This window comes from Plasmodium fragile, assembly GCF_000956335.1.
Source record: "Plasmodium fragile strain nilgiri unplaced genomic scaffold supercont1.89, whole genome shotgun sequence".
Lineage (NCBI taxonomy): Eukaryota > Apicomplexa > Aconoidasida > Haemosporida > Plasmodiidae > Plasmodium > Plasmodium fragile.
The window spans coordinates 49,733-66,350 of record NW_012192669.1 but is presented as its reverse complement, the minus strand read 5'-3'; the positions used below and the strand labels follow the sequence as shown (position 1 = coordinate 66,350).

At 39.6% G+C, this 16,618-nt stretch overlaps 5 protein-coding genes across 5 annotated transcripts; 1 reads left to right on the top strand and 4 right to left on the bottom strand.

Annotated features, from left to right (window-relative positions):
• Positions 1 to 1,626: 1,626 nt before the first annotated feature.
• AK88_05044 (uncharacterized protein) lies at positions 1,627 to 3,633 on the bottom strand (the record flags this gene model as incomplete). The annotated part of the gene is made up of 1 exon (XM_012482646.1): positions 1,627 to 3,633. One exon carries the CDS (start codon positions 3,631 to 3,633, stop codon positions 1,627 to 1,629), a length of 2,007 nt encoding a protein of 668 aa, XP_012338069.1.
• Positions 3,634 to 5,033: 1,400 nt separating this feature from the next.
• On the bottom strand, positions 5,034 to 5,813 carry AK88_05043 (uncharacterized protein; the record flags this gene model as incomplete). The annotated part of the gene is made up of 1 exon (XM_012482645.1): positions 5,034 to 5,813. The coding sequence occupies one exon, from the start codon at positions 5,811 to 5,813 to the stop codon at positions 5,034 to 5,036; it is 780 nt and encodes a 259-aa protein (XP_012338068.1).
• Positions 5,814 to 7,748: 1,935 nt separating this feature from the next.
• AK88_05042 (uncharacterized protein) lies at positions 7,749 to 8,893 on the top strand (the record flags this gene model as incomplete). Its single annotated transcript, XM_012482644.1, has 5 exons — positions 7,749 to 7,939; positions 8,105 to 8,115; positions 8,174 to 8,251; positions 8,374 to 8,615; positions 8,750 to 8,893. The coding sequence occupies 5 exons, from the start codon at positions 7,749 to 7,751 to the stop codon at positions 8,891 to 8,893; spliced, it is 666 nt and encodes a 221-aa protein (XP_012338067.1).
• A 509-nt stretch (positions 8,894 to 9,402) lies between these two features.
• On the bottom strand, positions 9,403 to 12,422 carry AK88_05041 (uncharacterized protein; the record flags this gene model as incomplete). Its single annotated transcript, XM_012482643.1, has 2 exons — positions 9,403 to 9,546; positions 9,681 to 12,422. 2 exons carry the CDS (start codon positions 12,420 to 12,422, stop codon positions 9,403 to 9,405), a joined length of 2,886 nt encoding a protein of 961 aa, XP_012338066.1.
• A 1,635-nt stretch (positions 12,423 to 14,057) lies between these two features.
• Positions 14,058 to 15,170, bottom strand: AK88_05040 (uncharacterized protein; the record flags this gene model as incomplete). Its single annotated transcript, XM_012482642.1, has 4 exons — positions 14,058 to 14,279; positions 14,503 to 14,597; positions 14,848 to 14,934; positions 15,116 to 15,170. 4 exons carry the CDS (start codon positions 15,168 to 15,170, stop codon positions 14,058 to 14,060), a joined length of 459 nt encoding a protein of 152 aa, XP_012338065.1.
• Positions 15,171 to 16,618: the final 1,448 nt, after the last annotated feature.

The following is a 16,618-nucleotide window of genomic DNA, read 5'->3' as shown; positions in this document are numbered from 1 at the left end:
AGGGTTTAGGGTTTAGGGTTCAGGGTTCAGGGTTTAGGGTTTAGGGTTCAGGGTTTAGGGTTCAGGTTTAGGTTTAGGTTTAGGGGTTTAGGGTTCAGGGGTTTAGGGTTCAGGGTTTAGGGTTTAGGGATTTAGGTTTCAGTGTTATTTGTTGTTACCTCTTGTCCCCAAGTGCGTTACGCAGCAAATGTGTTGATATGTATTATATGAAATTCTTAATATAAAGCCACCCAATTGAAAAATGTAGCCATATTAGTGATCCTTGTAGAAGTGGGCGCAATGCTGAGTCTAATGTGACGAGACGTGCGCGGTGCGCACTCCGTGACTAAAGCGTTTATTTGTTATCCGTATTCAATGAAAAAAGTAGAATCATCTGAGAGTAAATGACATGTCTGTTTTGTCAGTAGGGTTCTCCAACTAAGAACTGCAAAATCTGTTGCATACGCATACATCGGTGTTGCCTAGTCTTGATTACATGCGCGTGAGGGCCTATCCATGTGTTAACGCACCCATTTATAACTATTTTCCCCGTGTTGTCTTTGCTTACCCCCTACGGTGGCACACTGCGTTTTACATGTTCTCATTTGTTCCACCTATATCATATGTTACATTGATGCTAATGATTAGCCATTACCATCAGTTGTCACTATTTAGAGTCCGCTGCTATTTTTGTTTTTCTCGCTGCGACCATTAACTGAGAATAAGAGAAACCTGCGTTCATGCTTATTTCAACACAGCCAATAACATTGAGCACAGTGAAAAGAACACATATTATGAACCTAGGGTAGGAAAAAATGGGGTCACACGAAAAAATGTTATCACGGTCGAGACAGAGCTCCGAAGGAACGAAATCTTGACAAGAACGCAGTTTCTATCACCTCCTCGTAACATTATGGTGCGTTCCAAGAACGTGTTAAGTAATCATGATGTTGAGCTAATGGAACGTTTCTTCTCACTAAAAGTGGATATGTGTTCTTTCTGCCCAAGCCTCCTCCATCTTTTTAAAAAAAAACAAGGGTAAATGACAAATGTCGCGATGAATGGTAGCCTCAAACCTTTATTCCCGCCGCAGGAAGCGTGCCATCAGTCGCCGCAACGCACTTTGACATATTCCTTCCACTGAAACCTTTGCCAGGAACAAGGATTATCAGTGTGGTTATCCAATGTTATGATTGTTTTTCTGTGACGAATGTGTGAATGGTCACACACGTTACGAGTCACTGGCAATGACAGTGCCACTCTATGGGCAAGCACACAAACTGCAGCTGTATATTTTTGTAGAATACAAAAAAAAATAAAATGAAAAATCGAACCTTTGCTAACACAGAAAAACAGTTTTCTCCATTGGTACTCTAAGCAGTGTTTAAGATGAAATTTCTATACCCAAAAAAGGACGAAGTATTTTACCTCTCATTCCATTTGGTAAAAAAAAAAAAAGAAAAAAAAGAATAAAAATGGATGCACACCAGCCATTACATACATAGGAGCTTCTCTGGCCCCCCAGCGAGCATGAAGATGCGCAAAATGTGAGGAACTCTTCTTCCCCTTTACTTCATTCATAGAGAAGTATACATGTACGTACAAATATGTACATATGTGCACCTGTTCCCCTCCTTGGCCTGGTTCCTAGTTGCCCTTCAGATAATCGGAGAGTTCATCGCGAATTTCCATCTCCCTGAGAGTGTACCCGATTATCAATTGCCAGAAGCAGATGTAAGTGAGCACAGAGCCACTTACATATATTAATTCATTGGATGAGTTTTTGTTAATGTTTAATGTCATGCCCTGTATTACTAATTCTACAATTTTTTTCGTTGCATCCAGGACCAATGATCCGATGTTGTCTGTGAGTGAACGCAGCTGCACATCTGTGAGTGACTTTATGTATGAAAGTAAATCGTCATTTAAAATGTTTTTATTTTCTTTCAACTTTTTTAATTGCATTTCTAAAGACTTAATTTTTTTTCGTAAAAATATAATATAATTTTTTGTGTTAATTATTGGGAAGTTATTGTTCTCGCCACTTTTGGCGTATGTGTGGGATGTGTTGTCTGATGGTAATTGCGGGCCCTCCTCTTCATAACTAAATGGGTTTCCATCCTGATCATGGATATCATCATTGGTAAGATGATCCTGTAAGTTATTACCGGTTAGGAGTTTCTCATCAAGGTTGGGGCTGTGTCCCATGTCTTCCCCATCTTGGCTGGGCTCTTTGGGACTGTCATTCTTGGGCTCACTTAACTCACTTGCGTTTATGGTTTCTTCTCCACCTCTGTGATGTATATTAGAAAATAATCCATAAAAGGATTTTTTCAAATTGAACACGTCGTCCTCTTTTCTGTTTATAATATTATTTTGGTCGTACAGGGACTCATTAAGACTGAGTCGATAATCTGCGTTCTTTATCATGTACCCCGTGAGGACAATTTGCAAGAGGAAGTTGTAAATTTTGTCATAGGTAATTAAAATAGAAGTTTCGATGGTGTACTTTTGAATATTTCCAATGATGTTAAAAATGATATTTTTTACAGCTTCTTTAACCCTTTCAGATGTGTTTTCAAAAAATCGGTTAATGAGCTCATTTGGGGGGATACTGCAAATTTTGTCAAAATATTTATTGTTGCTATTTTCGAAGGCCTTATTGTTCAAGGGGAAAAAGAGTGGGAAATCTTTCGTCGTTCTTTTCGATGAGAAGATATTATTTATGCTTTCATTTATTGAGGGCGGATTGGGACCAACCCCGCTCATTCTGTCGCTATAAAATTTCCCATGGGCGTTTTCGTTTCTGCTGTTGTGCGCGAAGAAGAGGTTCCTTCCATGTGCCTCTTCGTGGTCATAGGGGTAATCCAGGTGTGTATCTCTCTTGTCATGCGCGCTTCGGTGTGCATGCACGTCGTGCGGGTCGTCGGCCTCGTAGGTGTCGTATGATTCATAACCTTCGTCATCCTCATCATCATCGTCGTCGTCCTCCTCATATGCGTCATAATCTTCTGTATTCTTCCACTTTTGTCCATCTGCTTCCTTTGTGCGATGGTCCCTTCCTTCCTGCCTCTCGTCATCTCGGCTACGTACTTCTTCACCCACAGAATCGTCCCCACCCACAGGACTACCTCTTACAGATTGTTTCCCCCTTTTCCGCACACTCCTATCTAAATCTTTCAATATCTCCTTCTTCCTCTTGTCCTCGTAATACTTTTTCCAGTTGTCCTTTTTTTCATTCCTTAATTCCTGTTCATTCTGCTGCTTATTTTCTCCTCCATCTTCCTTATCATTTGAAGAACTGTCCTTTTGAATGTCATTGCTGAATATTTTAAACTTGTTCAATTTCAGGAAGGATTGGCGGTCTGCTCTCAACAGGGCCACGCCATGGTTGGTTACTTGACTTGGCAGATGGTTCAATTTGTGGTGCTTCAAAATGAAACCTTTAGAGGATATCCTCCTCCCTTTTGTGGATGAACTTCTGCACACAAATAGATACTTTTTTCTGTTTTCCAGGTGGACTTTATTTTTGTGGAAATCTTTGTCGAAGGTAACTGTTTTTTTGTGACACCTCACATGTTCAAATAGGAAGGTGTACGTGACTGATAGGCCAAGGAAGCAATCGATGAGAAGTATGTAAATATGTCTTGGCATTATATATGTTTTTTGCGCTGCGTAGGGATGTGGGGAGTTCTCGTTTCAACTTGTTCGCCTCTGTTCGTGCTTGTGCTTTTTCGGGTTGTCCCCTTTTTCCTTGGCCCTGTTCTCCTGGCTAACCCTTTTCCACCTGACTCTTTACTTCGCCTCCCCCTTTGGTTTTTTTATTTGGTTTTTTTGGGGCCAGGGGGAAGCCATGCGGATTTGAACGTGAACATGGTAAAATTTGGTTGTATTTTTTTGCTTCTTTTCGTTTGCTCAGTAGGCTTACTCCATCTGTTCGGCCTTGGTCCGCTTTGTCGCCTTGTTCCACTCGGTGGTCCTCAGTTTTGGCTATTTCGTTCTGTACACAAAAAAAGCCCGGGCAAACACAAGATTAAAAATATGGACGTATACAAGCACTTGTATGCGCTTACGACTCTGTGCCATGCATTTGAGAATTTTACGCCCAACGCGCGCTCTTTCTCCCTCTTTTGTTAAGAGTGTCGACAAATGTCACCCAAAGGCGGGAAAGCTTTGGTACATTATGAACAAAAAAATGTTGAAGAAAAAAAAAAAAAAAAAAAAAAGTATGGCACTAATTTGCGTATCCGTCCCCTAAATGGCGCACAAGAATAAGAGTGTGTTTACGGTGTTGCATTGCCCAAACGAGACGCCAATTATTTTGGTAAAAGGCACACGAACGAATCTGTTTGTGTTGACATGTAAGTTTTCTTACGCACCCCGTTTGCAATTATTCAATAATAATGCGAGAAAGGTATGCACACAACGTTCCTTATATTCATACGTGACAATCCCGACACACGTACAACTCCATTCGACGAGAATATTTGAAAAAACTGGGGTGGGGAAAAATAAGAGGCTATTCTTCAGTGAGAGCTTAGCACTCTTAGATCGTCCAATGAGGAATGTAAGGTCGATCTCCGTCTTTACATATTTAAACGCATGTCCCCAGGCCCTTCCAACATTTACATAAAAAAAAAAAAAGTTGTGAAAAGAAAGTTTTAAACAAAATGTTACAAAAAAAAATGTTGCAGCAAAATGCCCTCCATTTTGAAAGTTTTCTTTTTTGTTTATTTTACATTGTGGTGCGTACAACTTGGGTAAGCAGACCACAGTATATTCACACGCAGGGAACACTCCCCATGTGGGTTGCAACAGTGGGGGCGCGGTTCAATTCGTGCCCCATGGAAATGTACATGCGGGGTTAAGCGTGTACCCATTCATGCCAAGGCATATATACACCCGTGAGTGATCCACAACCGAAGCAGGTAAAAAACAAAAAAAAAAAACAGGTTCAGCGCACTATCCGGTGGACAAAAAAGTCAATGAGCAAATATAACATGGTGTTACACACCAGCGTACGTATAAGTCTGCACTTCTGATTGTACCCTAATTTAGTGTCCCTTTTTGTCCCCCTTGTTAAAACTTTTTAATACAATTTTATAGTTACCTGAAGCGTTGTCACTCTTAGCCATATCATTTTTGTGATCCCTACTGCCTTTGGATCTTCTCGACTTCTTATTCTTCTTGGCCAAGGCGGTAGAACGAACTGTTGAGGAGTTCTTTTCAGCTTCTTGTGCTTTTAATTTGTTTAATTTTTTTAAATTACCGGAATATTTTAATTTCCATTTCAGTAATTTTTCCGAATCCTTTATCGCAAGGGTACTTAAACTTAGTAAAGAAGAACCTAAATTATTAATGCATGAGTTCGCTGAGTCTTCATCAGTGTTATAATAATATGTTGCCCATTTGAATGCATTTTGTGTTAAAGACTCATGAGGATTCCCTCTTAGTATGCGTTTTGCAATGCGCTTAAGATACCTTTTACTTTTTCGTAATCCTGTGTTGTAATTATCATTTGATGTATTAATATTCGACCCTAGGATGTCCTTCAGGGTAACTTTATCATACTTCCAATACTGTTCTATGGTTACATTTTCTAAGGGCTGAAAATTCATGTACCATTTCTTTTTCCCTTTATAATGATAATTGCTTAATAAGCTTTTTCGAGTTTCAAGTTTTCCTAAATCCTTTTTTAAGCTCTTTACACGTAGTCTTCTAAAAACACGGCGTCTAAATTGCACCAATTTTTTTTTCATGTCGAAGCGGTAGTCCAGGCCGCTTATATTCCGCTCTTGCGGATACACACATGGGCAGTAATTTTTGAAACTCATTTTTGTCAAACTTTTTAGTGCATTAATGGGGGAAGGGACTACAATAAAAGCTTAGATACTTAGGGGCTGACTAATGGTGCACATTTTACCCGATTCACAGGGTCTTCCTAAAGGGGTATGCGTTTACTTATCGTCTGTTCAAATGGTGCAACTGAAGATGAGTCCATAGGGGGGGGGGGGGGGGGGGGCAATAACTGCATATATATGTATACAACTGTGAGTACCCTCGTAGACGCCTTCGGATAAGCAACTTTGACCAGAGAAATATGTACCCCTATCTGATAGAACCACAATGCCAATGAAACTGTCGGTATTCGTCTTTTTAATCAAATGTGCGTTAAGCACTTTGACGAGAGGTATATAAAAATGACTGAGTTATTTCCTGATAAGGTTTTCTCTTGCGTTCGTCCGAAGTGGCAAAGGCGCCATTTACATATTTGTGCAGAATAGGTTACTGTGGCGCGCCGCAAGGATATCTCACTTGGTTGAATAAATGGGCGTGCATACCAATGTATGGAATAATCCACAAAACAGTCGCCTCACCTTTTTTGTTGGTCTTTTTGGGGTATGTTATTCACCGCGACGAATTTTTCGCCTTCTTCTGTGTGGCCCAATTTGGCTTCCCCCACATGAACATGCCAGGAGGAAGGGTCAATTAATTCACAAACGACTCAACACATTTGGTATGTGAACAAACGGATGATTGTTTAAAATGCGTTACAGAGAACACCCGCATGCGTCGAAATTGTCATGGGGTTCACTTGTGACATGCTGTCAATGGTTCTGATCACATTGGCATGGTATGCTACGTATGGTATGTTTTCATCCTTTATTTTTCTCTTGAACTTAACCCACATTTATTTTACGTTGGTGTTTAAGGACAGTACCCTTCGCATACTCCACGTATTTTCTTTTCTGCTTTCCCCTTTTGGAACATGTTAATCGGCGCGAAATTGAGATAAGCAACGATTACGTGCGGTTAATCATGCATAAGTTGACGTATACAAGTGCACTGCTGCACATTTTCATGCACTCAAAAATGAAGAGAGCGCTTTTGTGTTTATACTTAGATAATTCATTTTTTTTTTTTTTTTTTTTTGTTTTCTTTTTTTTTTGGTGCCCAGAAGTGTAAAATTGCGAAGAACTAATTGTTGAAGTTTCTTCATCAGAGTGGTAAGGAAAGAATGCAATTCAGTTGACGGGTTAATATCAGTAGAATGTTGATCTGCGCTTTTGTGTGAGCGTGTGTTACGTTCACGTTGTTCGCTTGTGCGTATGATAGGCAGTTCTCAGCTTTGCTGACATGTGTATGCACTTTGGTTTGTGCCCTCTTAAATAGGTTGGCAAGCTACATAACTACGCAAAGAACTGGTGGTGTATGCATATCCATGTGCCTACTTGCGTGAAGGCGTTAAGTAGGTATATTACATTTCTCGCCCTCAGGTGCAGAGCCTGGCTTTTGTACATGAGCATGTGGAAGTGTTTCCATGTGTGCGTGTGTAAATGTGTACACATAGTAATATACTTACACATAAATATATGCATGTATTCATTTGTGGTAGTGGGGTGCTACAACTCTGGCCACCCTGTGCACACAGGTCGCCCGTGGAACCTGCTCGGTATAGGCAAAATAAATGATAACGAGTTTTCCACTCCGACGACCCGCATTACTTCGAATTAGCTGTGAGCAAGCGCAAGCGGGAAATTGCAACAGACATATTTTTAAATGAAAATATATTATGTGCGCTGAATTATTTTTCCTCCTTTTTTTTCTTTTTTCTCTTTTTTGCTATACGTGTGAACTTGTTTAACCCATATAGAACTGTCCACCGTAAGGAAGATTATTTAACGCCTTAAACACAGAGAGAAAAAAAAAATTAGAAATAAAAGAAGAACAAATTATGGTACCTTCTATTCACACGTTTTAACAAAAAAATGAAAGGAACAAAAATAAGCTTATACCTGTTGCTGCTTCTACTGTTCAGCTGTACGTACGTGCAAGCAGCGTACTTTTACGTGAAGGAAGGGCTCGAGAAATGCTTTGTAGAGAGTGTCGCAAGCAATGTCATCATAACGTCGTCCTATGACAATTTTGGACTACAAGGCAAGGATGCTTTTGCATACAAGTGGAGATAAAAAATTGCAGAAAGGAGTGGGATTTGATTACATGATTATGTGTAGACTTACCCCCCCCTGTCTCTGCTGAAACTTCGTTGGGGTATTTTCCTATTGGTGCAAACGCCAACTCGTTTAAAGGCGTATTAGTCTGCGCGCTACTTTCCCCTTTAAAGAGCATCCATGCGTATGGAACCTCTAAGTTTAAAAAACAAATGTCTCCCTTTTCTTCTCCTTTTTTGCAGAACTAAAATGCCTTATCATTATAAAGAACCAGAAGGGAAAAGTCGTGTACTCCCATGAGACATCTGAAATTAGTAAAGGTAAAGTAAATTCCCCTCATTGCTCTATTGTATGGACATATACATGATGACACATAAATGGTATGCAGATATGCCCATGTACACTAGACACGTGACTGCACCTTACGAATAAAAACCCGCAGGCAAAGTATCCTACATGACGAAAAAGAATGGGCTATATTATATTTGTATCTCTTGCCCGTCTTCCAGCTGGTTTAAAAGCACAGCCATCAAATGGAGCCTGTCCATAGAGGTTGGAGGGTCAGATGTGGATATCGAAAATGTGGCAAAAAAATCCGAGTTGAGTGATACATTATCTGTTTTGCTCAATCTGAAAAAAAAATTCACCTCCATGAAGTTGCAGCAGATATATCAGAAGCAAATGGTAAGGAAGGGGAGTCACGTCGTAGTCACCTGATCCGCCGTTTGCGTGTGATAGTAGCGGCCTCCCTTGCGCAAATACGTATGGCACACAACGTAGGCACGTACATACATATACCCTCGTAACCCCTCTTATAGGCGACCAACCTGTACGAACACAACAAATCGGTGCACAACAAGATGTTCTACTGCTACATTGTCGAAATTATAATACTTGTGGCAATCACCGTTTACTCTATTGTGCATTTAAAACATTACTTCAAGGCACAAAAATTGATGTAGCGAGCGATTTCTGTACGTCGTCGACTGTGCAGTGGACTTTTTTCACTTGCGCCTATTTTTTTGCCAGTGTCTTTTTGGTGTTAATAATTGACGCGTATTTTTACACGCCACTTTTTGGGGCAATTTTCGTTTTTTTTAATTTGCGACGAACATGCCCCTTTTCCATATGGCAACTACACTTGCTGTAAATTCGGAAGCTTCGTAAAAACGTTAAAAAAATAATGTAAAATTTTTTGTATTCAAAAAAAAAAAAAAAAACTTGCGCACATGAACGTACGTTTGTGCTCATTTAACAATTTTTAAAAAGGATGAAGTCTTCTATATAAAAGACAACTGGGATAAATGCGGGGCTGAGGAAAAGGCCCCTTGCAAGTATCTTTAAAATGTGCGCATTTTTAAAAAGGGGAAGCGCAAAATTTGAATAGCACAATGCCAGGGGTTGTCATAATGGACACTTCCAAAAAAAGAAAAGAGGAGAAAAGCGCAAAATGAAATAAAATTGGACGGGATCAACACTTGTACACAATTTTGTCCTTCTTCACGTAGTAAATTGGCGCCCCGTCCATTTCGTTCAGCGAGTTGATAATTTTGCGCAATGTGCTGATGTCCAGTTTTGCCAGTTGGGGCATTTTGTGCTTGTTCCCAAGGATGATCTGCAAAATGAGGGGGTAGTGGAAAGGGGATATGTGCCCAGTGTGTGCTTAAGTGTGTACATGAGTGCGTGCATAAATGCGTGCAGATTGTTGCGAAAATGCGCTACTCGTTGACGTAGACGCATGGTGCCTACCAAGTCCAAGAGCTCCTCGTCTCGCAGGCCATCTCCGGGGTCATTCAGGGTGACGTTTTCTACGATGAGACGTTCTATTTCTTTAACATCCAAGGGTGATGACTTATCACTTGCCTTCTGGGCATCGTCTATCATAAACGTTTCTCCATCGTTATCCTGCGTTGCACCTTTTCTCTTTTTCTTTTTATTTGCTGTTTCATTCTTTTGTCCCTTTCTCTTCTTTGTTGCTTTCTTTTTAGTTGATTTGTGTCCCTTTTTGAAAAGTTTAATAACTTCCTCATCATCATCATCATCCTCATCATAAGCTCCGTCTTCTTCTCCATATGCTTCTTCGTCCTCCTCATCGATATCGTCCTGCTCTTGCTCCTCAAGGTCGTGAATTTCCTCCCCAAAGAGGGTGTACATTAGAAGTTTCTTAGCATAATTGACATCCACACTTGTGACATATCTGTTCAATTTCAATTTAGCATGTGATGAGGCGATTCGAATGATGGCTTCCAAGGTTCTGGGAGTAACCCCCTGGATAATTTTGTTGTGTGAATATTTGGCTGCTTTTTCTCTCAAATCTGCATACAACTCGGTAATAACTTCACATGCTTCGTCACTGACCTCTGGGTATGGTTTCCATCCATCAGTTCTCTGCTTTTCTTGATAGAAAATATTTTTAACATAATGCAAATATTTTTTAAAAAATGGGACAGTTAAAATTTCATGTTCAATTCCATTTTTATCATAATAGATCATTTCATCTCTGTTGGCAAAAATTGGTGTTTCGTATTCTTCATTTTCTTGATTGTTGTCATTATTTTTATTTACTTCTCTCTCGTTGTACACACTAATGTGTTGTGCCTTAGGGTTAATATCGTAGCTATCTGCTTGAATGACAAAATTTTTGTGATTATTTCTGTTTTCGCTCATAATTGGTTTTGCCTTTTCTGTGACATTTCGCAAAACTGAATCTGCAATTCGTTCATCGTCTTTTTCAGTGGCACTATCTCTTACTAGAAAGATGAGGTCAAAACGGGAGAGTAGGGATGGCTCAAATTGCAACTGTTGACCCATATCGAGTGTATCATTCCAGCACCCATACAATGGATTGGCAGCTGCTAATACTGTACATCTTGCATTTAGTGTGGTATGAATTCCTGCCTTGGCAACGGTAACAGTTTGTTGTTCCATAACTTCGTGAATTGCTACTCTATCTGTGTGTTGCATTTTATCAAATTCGTCAATGCATACAACTCTTCTGTCTCCCATAACCATAGCACCTCCTTCGACTACTCTCTCGCCGGTATCTTGATCCGTAACGATAGCAGCTGTTAATCCAACTCCTGATGATCCCCTTCCTGTGGCCGAAACAGTTCCTGGCATGATACTCATGACGTAGCGTAACAACTGCGATTTTCCACAACTTGGATCACCTACCAGCATAATGTGTATGTCTCCTCTGATGTGATGAGATGGCAATGCGCGCTCTGTTCCACCAGCTAACATTAAAACAATCCCTTTTTTTACAATGTCTTGACCACATATAGATGGGGCAAAGGAGTAGCCCAGTACATCTATTGTATTTTCCTTCTTAGCAAAAGCGTGGAAATTTTTTTTATCCGCTTCTGATATGAACAAATTGGTATCATATGTTTCTTTATTTTTGATCAGCACGTTGTTTGCAATTAGAAAGGATCTTCCTAAGCCACTGTTTGTGCTGTTAGCTTGTCCACAACTAGCTCGATAGACCCCCCAAACTCTTACTCTATCTCCACACTTGACAATATCACATAGGTCGTCTTCTACGATTACTTCTACCCATCTAGGCATCTGTCCTGTTGGAGCATCTTCTGGAGTTTCCTGTATGACAAATTTTTGGTGATTTTTATATTTGCACAATCCTATTTCGTGTCTATGCATAATTTTCCCCTCAGGATCTGAAACAGGTGGTCTTCCCGAATCTTTTGCTGTTTTATCAAAATCGGTAATATCATAATGGGGTCTCAAATGGACAGTTTTTTCGTCGCTTCGAATATCAGCATTGATGTCATGCACTGCTTCTCCTATGTACACTGACTGGACGAGTTTGGGTTGGACAGTGGAACATTTGTTAACCACTCCTTCTACTGCCACTAGCTTGTTAATCATCGAGCTTTGTAATCCTCTTGGCGTCACATGGTGTCTACCTAGCCAACCGCAAATACCAATTTTGGGGGCATCAATATCTATTTTGCTATCATGCGATTTCCACAACTCTTTGATTGCTGCCTGGTAAGCTGGAAGAGCCAAATAAGGTTCTTTTATTAAACACTTGCCAAGTAATTCAAATTCATCATTGCCCGTTTGAAAATTGTTGATGTTACAAATTAATCGTTGGTGGATGATTATGTTAGGGATGTTTTTATCTTGCATTCTGTTATATTCGTCCGTTGCTTCTGCTCTCAGTTCTGTTATCTTCTGATGGATGTATTTATTTGTCTGAACAAATAGCAGGAATCCATCGAGCAGCTGCTTATACTTCTGTTGTGTGAAAACTACGCTTTGTCTACCCGATTCGTATTCACTTATGATATTTTCATTTAACTTTTGTAATCTCCTTTCTTTGTTGTCTTTTTCAATCCGCATAGAACTGTCCAGAATTGACGAATGGTTTATGGACGAGTCCATCAACGTGTAGTTCAATTCAGAATTCATCGTATGGTAGTCCGACCTTGCCATCGGCGTATTGTTATTTTCTAGGCTCATTCGATCCATGATTTGCCAAAAGGGGAAACTGATTCAACGGAGGTGCGTGGGTATTTAATGTACCAGGGTGTGTGCACGTGTACGTAGAGAGTGCAAAAAAAAAAAAAAATATATAATTATTTGTGTATTCGCGTGCACCCGAGTTTCTGCTGAGTATCTCCGACAGGATGTTTCTCTCTCCAAGGTGATTCCTCGTGATTTCCTTTAGCTCTTTACACAAAACTGGTTTGCACATGCGTACGTAAGGAAGAAGCAAAAGGGAGTGAAAAAAAAATTTAACATTTTTTTTGGCACAGAAAGTTGGTATGTTCACACGTATAAGTGCATTTGTATGTACATTCAGCGCGTTTTACTAATGCTTAAGAAATAAGGAGAAAGGTGCTGCAATAAAATAAACCAGTGTAAGTCACACGGAGAATTGTGACGATGGCTTAAAAATTAACACAACGTGTATCACAATTTACACGCCGCGCGTTTGTACATTTGTTGTTGCAAATGTCGAAGCACGTTCGATGTGTATGCAAATATTTTTTTGCGTTCATCGCAGCTTAATGTGCAAGCTTCCAGAAGAAAAAAAAAAACGAAGAAAAAAAACAAAAAAAAAATGAAACAAAACGAGAAAGTGGTCAAAGAAGGGTGATGCAAGGTATGCAATGGAAATTACGCGAAACTAAATAAAAAATGACCCATTTTGCGCACTCAAACAGGAATGTCTTAAAAAAAAAAAATTATTTCGCGAAGAAAGCAAGTTCAAAAAGGCACAGCTTGTCTTGCTTGACCGCATTACGAGGGCAGATTTTACATATGTGTATGCACAAGCGTGCATATGTACACGTATACTTACAAATGTGCATTGCGCATGTGCGTGCTTTCTCAAAATTATTTTTTATTTAAATGATGTAAGCACAGAAAAGTGCCCTTTAAACGGCAATGTATTTCCTCAAACTCATGGGATGATACGAATTAAAAGTTCAAACTTTCCTGAGCAGTTAGAAGGTTACACGAAAACTTTTCTTCAATAATAACCTCGTTACGCACAATTGATTCGCTATTGTACTAAAGAGGAGCTGGAAAAAAAGGCTCAGTTGCTTAATTTTCCTTGTTACCCTTTTAACTGCTCTTTCTTTCTCTCTCTGATTTTTAAAAGGCAGTTCTAATTTTACAAGGATGAACTACTCTGCGGGAGTGTGCCCCTCTCCAAGTAGCAACCCAAAATTCTCATGTCCCTGGTACGTTGCATTCAAGCGATATGGGTGGGTAACAAATTACGAGGAAGAAATTCTCCGGAAATGCGAAACCAAATTCGCCTCCAAAAAGGGATTATGCATATCCCCCTCTCTCATTTTTAGCACATTAGAAATTAAAAAAAAATTAAAGTTTTCAAAGTTCATAGTGTACATAAGGAGGGGGAAGGGGAATGCAAAGGGAAAGATTTTAAGTTAACGTATGCGGTGTTGAAGGGACAGGAAAAAAGCAAAAGGTCTTTATATATTCATACATATTATACACATATATACATAGCTACTGAGATATGTGCAGCTATATACACGCGCAAATGTGTACCGCGTTGTGAGTCGGGGGACATTAAAAACAAAGTGAACTGTTCATAAGTCTGTTCTTTTTTTTTTTTTTTTTTCTCGACAGTTACAAAGAAGTATGGTTTGCGTACATTTTATTCCACTCTCTTGCTACATTTTCTGCATCACTTTTGTCTTGTTTAAAATGATCAGCTACTTTTGAGTCTAACGGATCATCGGGCTCGGGGGACGACAACAGGGCTTGGATACTCAGCAGTACTGTTCGTATTTGCAGTGCAGGGCTCCACTTATCTTTTAGTATGTCGAGACATATTCGACCCAATTTATCCTGTGAAGGGATGCACAGAGGTAGTTATAAGAAGCATACATTTTTACAGTATGTAGTGATGGTGATAAAATGTGTATGATTTGCGCGACATTGTCTCATTGGGAGCAGTGATGGGAAGGAAGAAGTAAAAAAAAGGAAAAAATGTTCCATTTACACAATTGAACGGGCACACAGCAAACGGTACTGTCCCTTTTTGCTGGTTTGTTTAACTTCTCACACTTACAATATTCGGGTGGTATATTTTTGTCAGGAACCTCACTTTCGGGGGCTCCATCGGGTATTGCTCGGGCAAAAAGAGTTCTAGCTTGTAAGTTCCACCTATCAAGAATGTGTCATCATGGAGAGGGTGTATGGATGTACAAATGTCACGTGCAACCTCACACGTAGTTATAATCTAAGCTAGGCGCATTGTACTGGAACGTATGTGTTGCAAACTTATGTAGGCGCAAAAAAGGAGGGCATCCGCTGCATCGTTATGTAGACATACACACATGCGTGAACGGGTCTTAACCAATTTGTAAACGGTTTGAATTTCATTTTTACGACATAACCCCCGCTTTTTTTATACCTTCGTATGGTGTTCCATCGGGTCCGTTTATTAGGATGTTAAAGTGTCTGTAGTTCTCTGGAACGGGAGCTGCAACTATGCCAGGTGCTGCACACATGTAGGGGTCGTGGTTTAAAGGGGAAAAAAAAAATTGGAAAAAATGTATTCGATTATAAAAAAGGGAGGGGGCGTGTTGCACGCTTTCATGTGCATATATCTATACACATGGTATTCGATGTAAAACGTGCCACCAATGAGTGGTGAACAGGAGTTTATATATTTTAATTACGTGGTTCATTTGCTAAGTTCTGTGTTTCTTTGGTTATTCTTCTAGGTATTGACATATTCTACAGGTATTATAATGTTTAAGTGTGCAAAAAAAAAAAAAAAAAAAAAAAAAAATTGACGGGATAAAAACAAATGGAATGAAACTGGCAGAATGGGTGAAAGTTGCGTACTAACCAAATAGCAGATGATGAAATGTTTTCTTTACAAACAAGATATGTAAACCATTTAATTATGTTAAAAGGGAAGATGCGCTATTGTTACTCTCACTGTTATTGTTGCTTTTTATTTTGCTGTTACTATTACTATTGTTTTTTTTTGTTTTTTTTGTTGGAGGCAATTCAAAATTCTTGGATTTCTCTTCGCTATTTTCGCAAGAGTGCAAAATGTGGTATATAAAAACGGATACTACTACATTCGTATAATACGCATATATATATACATACAAATTCGTAACGTACTGCATAGCAGGTTATTAGCATATGCGCATAGGGTTTCGCTTGTACACGTGAGATGGTATATGCCACAGCGATTTTGTGCGCCATTTAATTTGATAAGAACTGACATGTAATGTTAGAAGGGTTTTCTTGTTTTTTTTTCTTTGTTTTTGACGTGTTTACTTTTTTACGCTATATATATGTTTTTTTTAAAATACGTTTTTTTTATTATTTGCGGGATGGCAATTTTCTATGCACCGCGGCACTGGGGCGTTGCCCTTTTCGGCGTCCTCTATGTACGCGCATATATGCGCGTATAACGTAGCGCGCGCATACCGCCACCTGCTTCCTTACGACATGTATTGTTTATGTTCTGCTCCTACGCCGTCCCCACTTTGTCGCTACGCTGTAACCAATTTGTCGTCCCTTGGCCACATTTTTTTATTCGCTCAACTGTACAGACGCACCATGTGATGCAAAACGAACTGTTGTATTTGACAATAAATTTCAACAAAGCGCGCACGCTAAACTGTGTCACATTTAAGTACACATTTGGTTCACCCTATTTTCATAATGACCAAACGGTTATACAAATAGAAAACGAGATGGGAAAAACACGTGTATGCCATATTAGAATAAAATTATTTTGTTTCCTTGCGCACTTGTAAATGAGCGGTCTCTGAATTGTATGAGGATTTAATTTTGAAGCATTCACTTCGCGCACATGCTCCTTTGCAAATTTACAACATTGCAACTTTTTTTGCGTCTTCTGGCCATATTTAATTTTTTCAAAGTCGCACAAAAAATATAGCAGTTGAGAGTCTACACGCTTATGTCGTACGGAGCATGCGCGTGGGTGGACGCTGTCATACAGAACTTGTGCCCGTGAGAAGGTGCATGTCCGCGACTTTGCGTCCATCACTGCGGAAAGAGCATACGCGCATTTGGTGAGCTATCCTCTAGGTGCAAACACAAGTTAGCGGCAAAATGGCAGTAGCTACTATTCATAAAATTAAAAATGGCATAAAAAAAAAAATAAAAAAAAAGCTGAGAGAGAATACGTTTAACAC